General features: G+C 34.9%; 1 protein-coding gene across 2 annotated transcripts in view; it reads right to left on the bottom strand.

Moving 5' to 3' along the window:
- The window catches only part of adarb1a (adenosine deaminase RNA specific B1a), a 35914-nt gene that overhangs the window by 12071 nt on the left and 7904 nt on the right, over window positions 1-15939 (bottom strand). The window contains exons 2-4 of one of the 2 annotated variants that reach the window (XM_039682976.2): window positions 13735-13780; window positions 7024-7050; window positions 3312-3380 (exon numbers count right to left, since the gene is read on the bottom strand). In XM_039682976.2, coding sequence (XP_039538910.2) covers window positions 3312-3380; window positions 7024-7033 — 79 coding nt within the window. In that variant the 5' untranslated portion in view covers window positions 7034-7050; window positions 13735-13780. Of the gene's footprint in view, window positions 1-3311; window positions 3381-7023; window positions 7051-11974; window positions 12090-13734; window positions 13781-15939 lie in introns of those variants that run through there. The other variant, XM_039682975.2, reaches the window with a different exon arrangement.

The following is a 15939-nucleotide window of genomic DNA, read 5'->3' on the forward strand; positions in this document are numbered from 1 at the left end:
AATACATTTGTAGATCCTACTAGATATTTACACAGTTTCCAAAAGAAAATGTGATAAATATCGATATAATATGTTGCAGGAAAGAAGCAAAACTACCAAAACAAGTGACATCAAACCAACCAGTTGCCAAAGCTGATGGAAATGAGGGTAAATTCTCATTTATAACATCCTGCAGTAAAAGCACAAGTTACTCCATTTGGTGCTCAGGAAAATAAATGTATAGAGAGAAAATAGAGACAAGAAACTACTGAAATACACAGTGCCAACAGAAGTTCAGTATTATCCAAATTGAAGCTCATTTGGGACAATCGTATCATTTTTGCTGCTGAAGTGTCGTTATGGTGTTCCCAAATTTCTGATTAGTGATGTCTATTCTTTGGTGATGCAAGCAATGCCCTGGGAAACTGGAAAGAGTGCAAGCATTTTCCGCTGCATTTATCTTGGCTTTCTTCTGCGTTGGGCCTGGACCTCATCAAGTTGTGTCACAGAATGTTTAGGCCAGACCAAAAATACCCAGGCTTTTGGAAAGAGGAGTTCTCGTTCAGTTCCACAACGGCAAAACTGGCTCTTGTGTTTACCCGTGCTTCTTGAGCATCATTGTCAAACAATCGAGGCCGTAGTTGTTTCTAATCTAATCCCCATGGATCCCCAATGGCTTCTTTCATAATCTGTCCAGGTTGTGGTTTCCATCTACGATGTCCAGAGAAAGCAACTTTGCCATTTGATTCAGAAGCTTATAATGTTAAAATCAGTGTCAGAAAGAAACTGAGAGAGATCTATTGGAATCAGTGGTCTTAAGGTGCAATCCCATCTTCTTACCTTGAAGACCCTATTCGTAAACCTTTAGTGCAATGAACAAGCTCAAAACAAACAGAACATTGAGGCCATGGATGAATCTTCAAACAAAACAGTTTAAACACAACCAATAACCCAAAATAATGCTTCAAAACTCCACACTAACTTGTCCTCCTGGGCATGGTGTTAACTTCCTGACTATGCCCTCTACAGACAGTGAACTAGTACAGAGTAACCTCAAAGACAACATTCAATTGGAAAATACGAAAACAGGATCTCACTGATAGAGCGTTGGAAAAGCGGAAAACCAACATTACTTGGCCTCCATTACTGCATTACTGTCGTTTTACTTTTTTATAAAAATAATAACCATTTAGTTCAGTTGGACAACTGGCGCTATAATTGACGGACGCTTCAAAGCTCCATTTAGCACAAGCTGCAGAGTCGCAGCACAGAGCAGAAGGAGTCAGATTTCATTATAACGTGACAAGAGTTAGGAGAGATGACTGACAAGACGATGGCGGAGGATTTGGTACGCAACAGATCCTGAGCGTCATTGGCTGTGCATAAACATGCACATAAACTACAATGGAAACAAATTTACCGAATAAATTCCTCGATGAGCATCAAAAAAGACGTGACTTTGCGATGGGACGGCATAAGGGCCTGCAGAGCCCGTCTAACGGAGAGCCTTGGCACTTCCTATTAGCCCCGTTGTGTATTATCTTGGTTGCAGTTCCATTAGAATTCCACTAGAGGTGATCGCGGGCGAGAGCAGAATGAATGGGAGTCTATGGGGCTAAACGGCTAAATGTGTCTCTTTCACCTGCTTGTCGTTAAATCAAAAAAGATTTTATTGTTGATTACGCAAGTTCAATATAGATTATAGGCCAAAAGTCGAATGAACGAGTGCTTATGTCCTTTTGATTTCTTACAGGTTAGGCTGTTGTTGGCCGGAACACGCTAGCATTCTGCTATTGTACGACGTCATCACAGTTTTGAACGGATTTTTAGAACAGAAAAGTGAACTTAAAAATGCAATTTTCAGCTGAGTGTATTTTCTTAGCCCTCCCTTTTGAATGCAACTTTCAAATTACTTGGCAAAAAAATTCATCCTGAGAAAAGTGGATTTCTGGGGGTGAAACCCCATTGACTCCCATTCATTCTGCAATCGACCGCGAGTGCCCCCGCATGGACAGAGACGCGTTACTGCAGCCAGTCCAGAACCCGGAAGTAACCAGCCAGTGCCAATTCTCTTCAATTAGACATTCTCTGGGGCCTGTTCACATATCGCGTCTTTTGCGCTCTCAAGTTCGTTATTTCAAATGTAGGAGTGCGGCATGCGCGCTCATAATGGAAGCGACATGGTCGCGGTGCGACGCGCTCATTTTTTCCAAGCGCCACATCTACGTAGATAAAAACATCTCAACTTTTCAGAATGCCGCAAGCGCATCAGAAGCGCCCAGTAGGTCACGTGACAAGAACCAACCGGAGCGCAAACGTCCTAGCGCTTTGGAAAAAGGAGAATGCGATGCGCCCAGCGTTTTCTACGCGTTTTAGGCGCTATATGTGATTCCGGCCAAATTGGACTAACCAGCGGACCTCTGAAATGCTGTTTTAGGGCCGGTTCACATATCGCGTCTTTTGCGCGCTTAAGTTCGTTATTTCAAATGTAGGCGCGTGGTATGCACGCACATAATGGAAGCGATGCGCGGTCATAATGGAAGCGCCGCGTCGAGATAAAAACATCTCAACTTTTCAGAATACCGCAAGCGCAACATACGCACACAATAGGTCATGTGACAAGAACCAACTGAAGCGCAACCGCCCTGGCGCTTTGGAAAATGGAGAATGCAGCGCGCCCAGCGTTTTCTACGCGTTTTTAGGCGCTATATGTGAATCCGGCTTTAGTCATCTTAAAATGCTTGACCAAAAACTGTCGTCAAAGTGGTTCAGTATAATTACCCCTGCGTTCCCAAACAGCAGGCATCCGCCTACGAAAGCATGATAACTTTATTGTGTTTTGTCTGTGCGCTTTGAGGCGGCAGTAATTTAGGGGAAATGCCAGTTTTGCAGGAAATTACGATTTTATTCTCTTCCGCTAACTGGATGGAAACTGTGCTTTATTCGCTAATTTATTATGCGATATTCCAATTATGCGCTCAAGTTAAATTCGTAACTTTGGATAGAAACATGGCTATTGACAAATATTTTAAAATTTGTTAAAATTATTTTGTGATTATCATAATACCGTGTTGTCCCAGTTTTACCCCAAAATATAAAGTATAGCAATATAATATATATGCTAAGCCACAGTCATAACAAGAACTGATGAACGAAAAGATACCATGCTGAACTTAGAATTTAGAGACAGGAATATCTAAATAGTACTTGAGGATACTCCTTACCATCTTCCACTTGGCGCCCAAAAATGAAACATCTTCCACATAAGAGAATTTATCCACATATTAATTTCCAGATAGACGGAGGTACATAAGGAAAGACAGAACACTCACTTATGTGTTTCTCCTCATCCACATCCAGACTGCAGAACTTCTGCTGGCCCCTGGGCCGCCCACTGGCTCCTATTACAGAGAATCGAAGGGAAGGACATTTAAAATTCCTCTCTGATCATGATTTCTGCTTACTGAAGTCATCTGTTCCCACTTACACCCTCCGCCTGCTCCCTTAATGAGGCTAATTAACCAGCTTTAATGACGGGAGACATCTAATGTGCAGGTGCAATTATTGCCCAATTAAATGCTAACATTCCCATAATGAATCAGGGAAAGAGACACTTTGAGAAAACACTCAAGCCGAGGCAAGGAACCAGTTCAGAAGAATTAGACGTCTGATGGCGAGGAACGGTTCACCGTTTATTGGATCTAATACTTGGACATGTTTTAAAAACCAAGGTCATATCGGTTCGGAGCAACATCAATGAGGAAAAAGAAAGACATTTTACAATCACTTTCTCAAGCGTCGCCACACCTCTATAGCAACATTTATGAAATCTTTTGAAACAAATATTGGCAGAAACAAAATAACTGAATCCAAAGGCGGGGAGATACGAAAGTGTCTTGAATGAGGATACGGCAGTCTTTGAAGGGGCCGAGTGAAGTGGATACAGTCGATAAGAGACTCCATGATAAACAAGCCTGAGAAGCTCGATAAATCATGAAAGCTATTAAAGCGAGTGACGTGTGCAGGCACTTCAACAGAAGCTTTTTAAAGCCGATATACCGACACTCGAGACATAAACACCATTTTATTTCCTGTCATCTCAAGTTTTCAATCTTTCTGAAATGTCCCATTTGATGCCGGACTGAGCTGAGAAAATGTTTTCGGTGAACAAACACGAAATCAAAAGACCTTCCTCTTAGGAACCATTATGCATGCAAGAACTGGAAAATAAAGTGGCGGATTGCGAAATCGGTCCACATTTCACTCTGAGATAAGTGCACCTGCTTGTTGATGGCGACGACGGTAAAATGCCATAAAAGAAGGGTTAGCTTTGGCAAACCTCGTGGAAATGAAAGCCCGTGGAATAATAGGAAGCGTTTCTCACAGTGTGACGCCTGGCACATTAGCCGACATCACTCACCATTCAACATCTGTTTTAATCGAATAATTGTTGTCTCTTTTACCACAATTTTGTCTTCTCGCTTTCAGTCAAATTGGAGTCAAACTGTATGCAGTGATCTCTAAACTTGCTTGAACTTTCGACTTGACCTTGTAAACCTCATCACTCTTAAAGTTGAAAAAAACAACAACACCACTTGGCTCTCTTAAGATATCAGCTATTAACTGAGTTGAAACGGCATCGCAGACACTTTTAGCATGTTGGAAACTGCATTTGGTGCTTTAAAACAGCACGGGACGTTGCATTAAATGCCACTTGTTCAGCACCATGGAGAGCTGCGGGCTAAGAGAGATGAATTCAGGACCACGGAGAGCAGCCGGCTTTAAATGCGCAGCGGGTCTTTCTGAGTCAAGGGTAGATGTACGATCATAAGACGCATCAGGAAACACTGGGAGTGAGAGAGACCAAAGGGAGAGCTGAAGAAATGCAGAACGGGATAGAAAGAGAGATCTGGACAGAGAAAGGTGTGTGTGTGTTGGACTTTCACTGTGTTCCTGTGCAGATAGAGGAAGACATTTGGCCTGATTCTCTCCAAGTGTCAGCAAAAGTGAAGAAACAAACTTTCAGAGTCAGTCTATAAGGTATTATGGTCCATTGGTCTTGGATGAAAGGTAAAGCCAAGCATCACCAAAAAGAAATGCTAACTCCTTCAACCCAGTTGTCCATTATTCTGCAGCTAACATTTCTTTATTTTGGCTCAACCAATGGTATAAGTTTGATGTGTGGCTATCGGTTTGGCTGACCAATGGCAGAGAGGTACAATGTTAACCCTAAAACTGTATTCTGGACAAATGTGGGTAAGAGTTTTGATTTATTTTTAAAAAAAATACTTCCCTTGATCTGAGCGGTACAAGACTTGGCTACTTTTCCTAAGTTTGCCTCCTGAACACAATTCCACAATGTTAAGAGAGTGAAATAAAAACTCCTTAATCTTGTATTTGGGTCAAAAATGGGCACCCATAGAAATGAATTGGAAAAAACTGTAATTAAGAGCCAAAATAAGACACCAGGTGACAGCAAAATCACTTCATCTTTAGGTTTTAGCTGTAAGAACTTATTGGAATGATATTTTAATGTAGTTAAAAATAAAACATAAAAATAAGCATAATTTAAAATAGAAAATATGGTACTTTTGGAAGTAAATAAATTCAAAAATACCTCCAAAATATAAAAAAACACCATAAATGGATAGATAAAACTTTATCGAAGACAGTGATATAACATTTATAATAAATAAAATTCTTTGTGCCCACATTTGTCCACAATTACAGAATTAAGGGCTATAAAGTGAATACGGTTTGAGGGCTACGAAAACCTGTTTGAAAATATTGTATGTTTTTCGTTTGGTGACACATCGGATGAAAAACGTTTCCAGGCAAACTCATTTTGGAGCCAAAAATATTTTCAAGATTTGTTATCACAACATATTTTCTTTTGTCAAATCAACTTTAGAATAATTTATTTAGTTGAGATAACTTATTATTTTGAGTTTCTGACGATTAAATTAATCTCCGTCATTGTATTAACTCACTTTTTCCAGTTCAATCAACTTAAAATTTTAAGGCAACCCAGGTTACTGACTTTTTTAAGTTAAACCAACAATATTTTTTTACAGTGTAGTTATCACAACATTTTTCTTTTGTCAAATCAACTTAAATATTTTATTTAGTTCAGATAACATATAATTTTGAGTTTCTGATGATTAAATCATTCTCCTTCATTGTATTAACTCACTTTTTCCAGTTCAAGGAACAACCAGGTTACTTACTTTTTTAAGTTAAACCAACAATATTTTTTTACAGTGTAGAATCTGTAGATCATTTCTATGAGGTGTCCAGAACGACATACTAAAAGTCCTAAGAAATCCTAGTTGAGGAAATATGTTTCATTCTCATCAATCCAAGACGTGTGCCAATAACAATACACAGGAATATGTAAAGCTTTATTGTGGTTGGAGTAAAGGAAAAAATACGCCTATTTGGGTGTATTTTGGGCATATTTGATTAGTGTATAGCTCATTTGATTATTAAAATTCTTGTAATACAAAATGTTGTACTTTTCAATGGTACTTTCATTGTGTAAAGTTTCATTTTGATAGGAGTAAAGGAAAAAAATAGCTCCATTGTTGTACTATTGCCTGGCCTTATTAGCACACGTCTCGGATTGATGAGAATTTAACATATTTCCCCGACTAGGATTTCTTAGAACTTTTAGTATGTTGTTCTGGACACCTCATAGAAATCATCTAAGCTGCAAAAAATTATTTTACAATTAGTCTGTCGTAAAACGCTACTTTTCCTGGACTATAAGCGGAAACTTGAATTCAACCCTACAAGTTATTTTACAATTTCCTAGGTCACTGAAAAAACATATGATTTGAAGTCTCAGAAATGTGTTGTGTTTAAAATGCTGCTTTATGGCTAGAGCTTCTTTAAACAATAAAGTGCATCAAATTTAACATGCAATATTTGACAAATTAGTATAAAAATACACACATATATATATATATATATATATATATATATATATATATATATATATATATATATATATTTTAAACTATACACAAACTATATTTTCCCTACCATCATTCATTGTCTTGCTGAAGATCCCTGTGGAAGCAAAAATATATATATTAGTGACAGACCAACATCCAATATCATAATATGAGTTACAACATAATACATAATATACACACAAATTAAAACATGCATATAAATATATATAGTTTTAATTTGTGTATATTAAAATTTGTGTACATGTTGTTGACTTATATATATTTCAACAAAATTACTGATAAAACAGCAATGATGCTTCCAATATAATGTCATTGCTCAGCTTTGTGAATGTGTCATAGCCTCTTTATACTTGGAGTTTACAATGATAACTGCAAGTCATCAAATAAAGACAATTAGCATCTGCCAGTATAGCCATGTCTTCACCACAGGACCTGTAAAATCTTTATGACAGCATTCGTTGAGTGCCGACTCCATAGGGACTTGGCGGGCAGCGGCAGGGCTGCGTGTCAATTCGTAAAGCTAATCAGGCGATTTCATCATTTAACGCACATGTACTGAGACATACACGCCAACAATGAGATAGAAAGAGAGCTAGAAAAATGGAGTCAGACATACTGAGACCATGGTGTGAGTTTGGGGTTGGCAGTTGCATTTTTACGAGTTTACATTGTGTAATAAAATTCCCTGTTACATTCACCCAAAAATGAAAATAAATTATTTCAGTTATCCCTCATGTTATTCATAGAACACAAAAGAAAACATTCTGAAAAATGTTTATTTTTCGCCATTCAAGTCAATGGGGTCCACTGTGATGTTGTTTTGGACCCCATTGACTTCCATTATATGGACAAAAACAGTTGAAATATTGTTCAAAATTTGTCTTCTACAAAAGAAAGCAGGTCATACCGGTTTGGAATGCCATTAAGGGCGAGACTATACAACATAACTTTTTTATGTTTGGGTAAACTAGGAGCAAACCTCTAATGTAATTCCCTGTTACATTCACCCAAAAATGAAAATAAATTATTTCAGTTATCCCTCATGTCATTCATAGAACACAAAAGAAAACATTATGAAAAATGTTTATTTTTCGCCATTCAAGTCAATGGGGTCCACTGTGATGTTGTTTTGGACCCCATTGACTTCTATTATATATTGTTCAAAATATCTTCTTTTGTCTTCTACAAAAGCAAGCAAGTCATACCGGTTTGGAATGCCATTAAGGGCGACTATACAACATAACTTTTTTATGTTTGGGTAAACTAGGAGCAAACCTCTAATGTAATTCCCTGTTACATTCACCCAAAAATGAAAATAAATTATTTCAGTTATCCCTCATGTCATTCATAGAACACAAAAGAAAACATTATGAAAAATGTTTATTTTTCGCCATTCAAGTCAATGGGGTCCACTGTGATGTTGTTTTGGACCCCATTGACTTCCATTATATGGACAAAAACAGTTGAAATATTGTTCAAAATTTGTCTTCTACAAAAGAAAGCAGGTCATACCGGTTTGGAATGCCATTAAGGGCGACTATACAACATAACTTTTTTATGTTTGGGTAAACTAGGAGCAAACCTCTAATGTAATTCCCTGTTATATTCACCCAAAAATGAAAATAAATTATTTCAGTTATCCCTCATGTCATTCATAGAACACAAAAGAAAACATTATGAAAAATGTTTATTTTTCGCCATTCAAGTCAATGGGGTCCACTGTGATGTTGTTTTGGACCCCATTGACTTCTATTATATATTGTTCAAAATATCTTCTTTTGTCTTCTACAAAAGCAAGCAAGTCATACCGGTTTGGAATCCCATTAAAGGCGATTATACAACATAACTTTTTTTATGTTTGGGTAAACTAGGAGCAAACCTCTAAAAAAAAGTGAAAAGCCGTTATCCTCAATGCATGAAGGAGTGTCTAAAGGAGCAAACACAGGTGCCACTGATGTTACAGATGAGAACAGGTGGGATAGATAACACACTTTATCAGCAAAGCTCCAGAACAGACCACATGCCACGGAGACGGATTTATCGCAAAGTCCATCAGAAGGGAAAAGGGGGAGAGGAGGAGACAGGTGGACTGGACACGGTCTCGGTTTCGGCTGGTCAAACGTGAATCGCTTGAGCTAATGCTGAATTTATTCCCCCCTCCAGTAGATTAAACTCACAGTCTGTCCCCCAGGACTTCACTCCACTACACTTGGTCTAGAGGAAATGGTTTTTTTATCTCTATGTTTGGGCATGAGAGACGATGGCACAGGGTGTAGAAACGCTTAAGTAACCATGTTTATCTAATTTGCTGTGCCCCATTTCTGTTAAAATTTTTATATTTTCAACCAGGCACCCAAAACCAAATAACTTCCCGGTTCATTTGCGTGTGCGTGTGCGTGTGTGTGTGTGTGTGTGTGTGTGTTCACCCAGACGATGCCAGAATGTCTGCAAACCTTGCTTTAGGATTAAGATGGAGAAGAAAAAGAAAAAGAAAAAAAGGTTGTGAGCAGCGTTTTCCAAAGAAATCAAGAACTTCTTATTCAAAACCATTTCAGTAAAAATTACAATTCACAAAACTAAATAATAAAGTAATAAAAATAAATAAGTAATTATATGAAATGTTATATATATATAAATTTATAGAAATATATAAATATATTTATATATATATTTAATAAATATATATATAAATATATTTATATAAATTTATATATATAACATTTCATATATATACAATATATATATATATATATATAATAAAAATATATAATTTCATTTATAAATATTATTTATAAATAAAATTATATATTTTATTTTATATATATATATATATATATATATTTATATATTAGGGCTGTCAAACGATTAATTGCAATTAATCGCATGATCGCATCCAAAATAAAAGTTTGTGTTTACATAATATATGTGGGTGCACTGTGTATAATTATTTTATATAAATACACACATGCTTGTATATTTAAGAAATATTTTCATGTGTATACTGTACAGTATATAGATTTATATATAATTTATAGTATAATTAATTATACACAGTGCATCCACATATATTATGTAAACACAAACTTTTATTTTGGATGCGATTAATCGTCTGACAGCCCTAAATATAAATATATATATATGCCTTTAGAACCGGAAAAGACTTCAAACCTGCAAAATTACTGAACAATTGGAAATTCCCATAATCTGAAAACAGGCTTCTGAGGGTTATAAATGCAATAAGAATAAACATTTCCACATTCTTTCTCCCTCAAAACTACTAAAAGAATCATCGTCAAGGTCTCTAATAAATTCAAACTAATCAAAACCTGCCATTACTTGTGATTCCCATCCCTGCTATCATTTCAGCTGCAAAAGTGATTGCTTAACCACCAAAGAAGTCATTGCCATTGTAAACGGGAACAAAGGCAAGATCATAATCAAAAGGCAAAGTTAGTTTTATACTTATTAACATCTCAGGAAGGACTTCGGCCCATCAAAGCATCACATATCTGCGGAAGTGAATTAAAAGCTTATCGTTTATCTTAATTCTAACTCAATTGCTCATCGTTGGAGTCGCGGCTGCACTGGACTGGAGTGGCGGCGTAACCATGGTGAGAGATTAGCAGCGTGAAGTGGCCGTTCTAATGAGACGGATTAAACTTCACACATGAGGAGCTGTCTGAATTGAACCTGCTATCTTCCGCCTTCAGCACCGACACGACAGTCTCAAGAAGAGAGAGAGAAACAGTACATGAGCTTTTACCAACCTCGTCTGAGGGCAAGACGCAGGGGAACATAACGCTTGACAGCTGAAACACACCAGGTATACATAACGTACTAGTCTGAGACTTGATATTTTAACTAGTTTCCATGGCTTTTCCATTAGTACATCACTGGATTTTTAAAAGCCATTTTATGTTCACCAAAATAAAAAATAAAAATAGCAGATTAACTGTTATGTATAAAAAAAATTAAGTATACTTATTAAAAATGTACTATAGACATATCAGTGGCTTGAATTTTTATATTAATTTAATAGAAATGTAATTAATTAATTAAAAAAAATTCATGGCAGTTGGAATCACATTCTTCTTTTATTTTCGTTATTGATGCCAATACACTCTAAAAAATGCTGGGTTGTTTCAACTCAATTTTGGGTAAAATACGGACATTAAAAATGTAACCCAATGGCTGGGTTTGTCCATATTTTACCCAAAATTGAGTTAAAAACAACCCAGCATTCTGAAAGTATAATAAACAACAATTCGTGGTACAAACAGAAAAAAATAAATAAATACATACATACATAAAAATAGAAAAAAAAATATTTAAAATAATATTATTTTTCCAGCCTCGCAAATCACAATTTTAAACATTTCAAAAATTATTTAAAAACTTTCCTTGGCCATTGTTAAACTACATAACGGCATCGATAATAAATCACAAATAAAAGCGACTCAAACAATACTAATGGACAATTTCTGCAACAGAAATCTACACATAATAAATATAGGGTGACCATATTTTGATTAACAAAAACCAGGATACTCGGCCCGGCAAACATATACTCAAATGATACTTGAAGTTTGCTCAAAGATACCTTATTAAATTCAATATATTTTGCTAAAACAGGCTATGTCTCCTCTGTACGGATAGAAAATTGTTATATTACAAGACACATATTCAGATAGGCTTCTCAAACATAATTTTATTATGACAGGTTTCAAAAATAATGATAGAAATATTGTTTCTTCTGTATTAGAAAAATACATATATAAATAATAAATAACTAAAAGAAATACCTCCAAATCGAACAAAAATAGCTCTCTCAAACAAACAAAACATATTTATAGTTGGTACCCTAAATAAATCCTCATTTAAAGGATGAAGTTGAAACAAATAAATCTAACAAAACAAAGTGCCAAATGTTTACGGTAAAAATTTACGAATGTTTACATTTAAGAACTTCGCTCCAGAGCGGCTCAAAGTGATTTTATGTGGAAAAACGGACAGTTTACCTTTGCGTTCGGATCGTTTTTTGCGTCTTCTCTTGAACCTCCTGCGAACGAGGCAATAATACGCGCCCATGCTTTGAGAGCAGCTCTGACACTGAGCCATAGGAAATCCCAGGATCTCTGGAGCGAGGGGTGAGAGGGAGGAGGAGAGCAGGAGTGATGCTCTGTGGAGAGGGAGGGCTGACGGGACTGTTATAGGGCTGACGGTGGGATGTACCTGCTGTCAACTCCACTAGTCACTCCCTCATGTCACTGTCAGTTCAGATTTCAGCTTTTTTCCTTACAGAACACCACTTACCTTCAACAGGAGTACTTGTTATTTGAGCATTTTTATTATTAACAGTCACATTTTTCTATTAAATAAATAGTTTAGTATTAATAATAGTCATATTTCATTAAGAAATATGTTTTTAAGTAAGATTCATTTTTAAAAGAAATATATTTAAATGACATTTTACTAATATTTAAATAATTATAATTATTTATTTAATATTTACATTTAATGTTAATTAATATTATTTATTATAATAACATATAATATATATTTTTATATTGTATTGATTCATTTTATTATGCAATTATTGAAAAATAGTATTGAATGTATTTGTCATTAAATTAAATAAAACAATATAATTATAATATAATATAATAATTCTTTTTTTTTTTTTGGACCATTATTCAATAAATCTTCAGTAAATATCCTTAATTTCACCAAGCTGGGGTGATTATATATATAAAAAATAATAATAAAATGTAAAATTACATTAAAATTAAATAAATGTAAATTAAATACACTTTTTACATAAATTAATAATAATATATAACTTATTATTCACATTTAATTTTAAATACAAGGAAACGTTATTGTATTTTATCAATTTCATTATAAAATTAATTTAAAAAAGGTTTCTTTGTTAACATGAACTAAGCATTAACAAAACATCTACATAATTTAATAATCCTAGTTCACCATATTTCAACATTTAATAATACATTGTTAAAATCAAAAGTTATATTTTGTTAACATTGAATCTAACAATGAATGACTGTATTTGTATTAACTAACATTAACAAAGATTAATAAATAATGAAACAAATGTATTGCTCATTGTTATAAATGAAACCTTATTGTAAAGTGTTACCAAAAATATATTTGAATTTATTGTCATTAAACTAAATTAAAATGAAATAACAATATCTTTTCAGACAATTATTCAATATATATTTAAAAATATATTTTTTTATTTGTTTAAATTAAATACATTTAAATTAAATACACTTTTACATAAATAAAAATAATAATAATTTATTATTGACATTTTAGATTAATTTAATGAAAAAAATGGTATAACTCAATTGTATTAAATTAATGAAAAATAGTATTGAGTGTAGTAATGAAAAATGAATAGTATTGGGGGGGGGGGGTCTTTTTATGCTGAAGGTTCGTTCAAATACAGTCACATAATTCAGTCTCTGATGTGTATACGTACTCAAATAGCAGGAAAAACTCGATCAACAGACACATTTTGAGGCAGAACGAGAGTAAAAGGTGAAGTCGGAATACCTACAAACTCGATTAGCAACCCTCTGCCTCCCTCTGGTGGACATTGACTAAAACGCGCCACAGTTGATATCTGACATGCAGCCACAAACAGGATTACCTCCACTCAACTCACCAACAAATGCAAAGTATAGAAACCAGATAATCAGAACAGCAGATTACTGTATATTTTGCATATGAAGTATAAACACATGAAACCCACCTGTACGTTTGCCCTCCTTTTCTGTACAACCCTTACAGTGATTAACCTGTAACAAAAACACAGAGATATCAGCATTTTAACAGTACAGCACTTTGATCATTACAGTTGAGGAAGTCAATGGCTACCGTCAACTGTCTGGTTACCAACATTCTTCAAAATATCTTCTTTTGTGTTCAATAGAAGAAAGAAACTAATACCGGTTTTGAACAACTTGAGGGTGAGTAAATGATGACAGAACTTTCAATTTTGGACGAATTATCACTTTAAGAGGTGGTTTGACTGTGTTGAAATCTTAAACGCACTAGCTACATGCTGCCAGAAGATGGCGCTGTAACCTCAGTGTAAATAAAGGGTGAACTTCCTGTCCTAGACTGCAGATACTGCGCCACTGAATAGATCGTAAAACGAATCCATATGAATTGAGCGGTTAAGTCCAAATTTTCTGAGGTGACTCAATCGCTGATTGTATTTAGGCTTTTATTCACATTTGAAGGGCTAGTTCACCCAAAATTATGCCATTAATGACTCACCCTCATGTCGTTCCAAGCCCGCGAGACAATAAAATATTGAATAAAATCGTAGTTTTTGTTATTTTTGGATCAAAATGTATTTTCGATGCTTCAAAACATTGTAACTAACCCACTGATGTCACATGGACTACTTTGATGATGTCTGTATTTCCTTTCTGGACAAGGACAGTATACATTTTCAATGGAGGGATAGAAATCTCTCGGAAATCTCTTAAACTGTGTTCCGAAGATGAACGGAGGTCTTACGGGCTTGGAACGACATGAGGAAGAGTCATTAAGAGGCATTTAAAAAAAGTTTTTTAAAAGAAGAATTGTAGGCTTAATTTGAGAAATGTTAATTGTCTGTTTGGGTTCTTCGTGACATGAGGAGAAGGAAACCTCATAAGACCTTCAGTTATGATTGGCTGTCATGACCTTGCGTAAGCATGTAACGTTAGGCCTAAAATAAGAGACAGACAGTTTCACATCATGTACTGGATGTTAGTATGTGCGTTTTGTGTTGTGCTTCACTGTGCAAAGGGAACAGGGAGTCCTAGAACAGTCTCTTCCATTCAAACTAGAGGATCTGTATGGACCAGACATTAAACCATAGCTGATGTAGAAAAAAAAGACAAAAAAAAAGACAAAAGACAAAAAGACGAGTAACTAAAACTAAGACAAAAGTTGGGATCGCTTACAGTTGAAAAAATCTGATTGAACAACACAGTAAGTGCTACCAAACATATATGGAGTTTCTGAGACACGATAAAACACCACCTGCTGCGATAAGAGCCCACATATGTGCACACAAAAAAACATGAGCGAGAACAAGTACTGACAGCACATTTTCTTTACAAACTATGCAGGAAACAAATGTTTGCTTAATTTAATTATGTTGAATTACTGAATTATGATGTTATTTTGAAACATAACTCTCATGTGTGGTTACATAAAAGGAAAAAAGAGAAATGTGCAATATTTAGAACCGTTAAATAGATGGCGGTCTCTTACTTAACAAAAATAAAATTAAAATAACCATTTAAATAATAATATTACAAGAATAAATAAATATAATAACAATAATTAAAATAATTAATACTAATTTAAATAAAGTATTAAAAATAAAATACAAATTTAATCAATTTTAAAAAAATCTATTTAAATAAAAACATTAAGTAAAAAATAAAAATAAATAGCTGGATGTTTCATTTGCAGGAAAATGTATTGGCTCATGTACTGTGTACAAAACGATTTTTGACAAATCAAACTACTTTAGGTCTTTGAACTTGTTTAACCCTAATTTAAGGTAAGTTACAAAAGGTAAGTTGGATATCTGAGAAATTCCTCGCATACACTACCATTTAAATGGGGAAATTGTGATTAAATGTAATGTTACATACATGATTAAAATGAAACCACCATGACACCGAAACTGTATCTCTCTCTCACACACACACACACACAAACTGAAGGATCACATCAGTGATCAGACCCTTAGCATTTATTCCTAACATAACGGTCCCTTCGTTAACTCATTTAACATTTAAGACCAGACCTTCAGTCTGAATCATTTAGACTCAATTTGGATACATTTAGCATTTACTTCTTAACCCCCGCAAATACCCAGAGAATTGGCTCCGTATGGAAAATGTAAATAACCCCCTATTCTTTGGAAATATACTTATACAAGAAAACA

Source organism: Pimephales promelas, chromosome 2 (genome assembly GCF_988280905.1).
Source record: "Pimephales promelas chromosome 2, fPimPro1.hap1.1, whole genome shotgun sequence".
Lineage (NCBI taxonomy): Eukaryota > Metazoa > Chordata > Actinopteri > Cypriniformes > Leuciscidae > Pimephales > Pimephales promelas.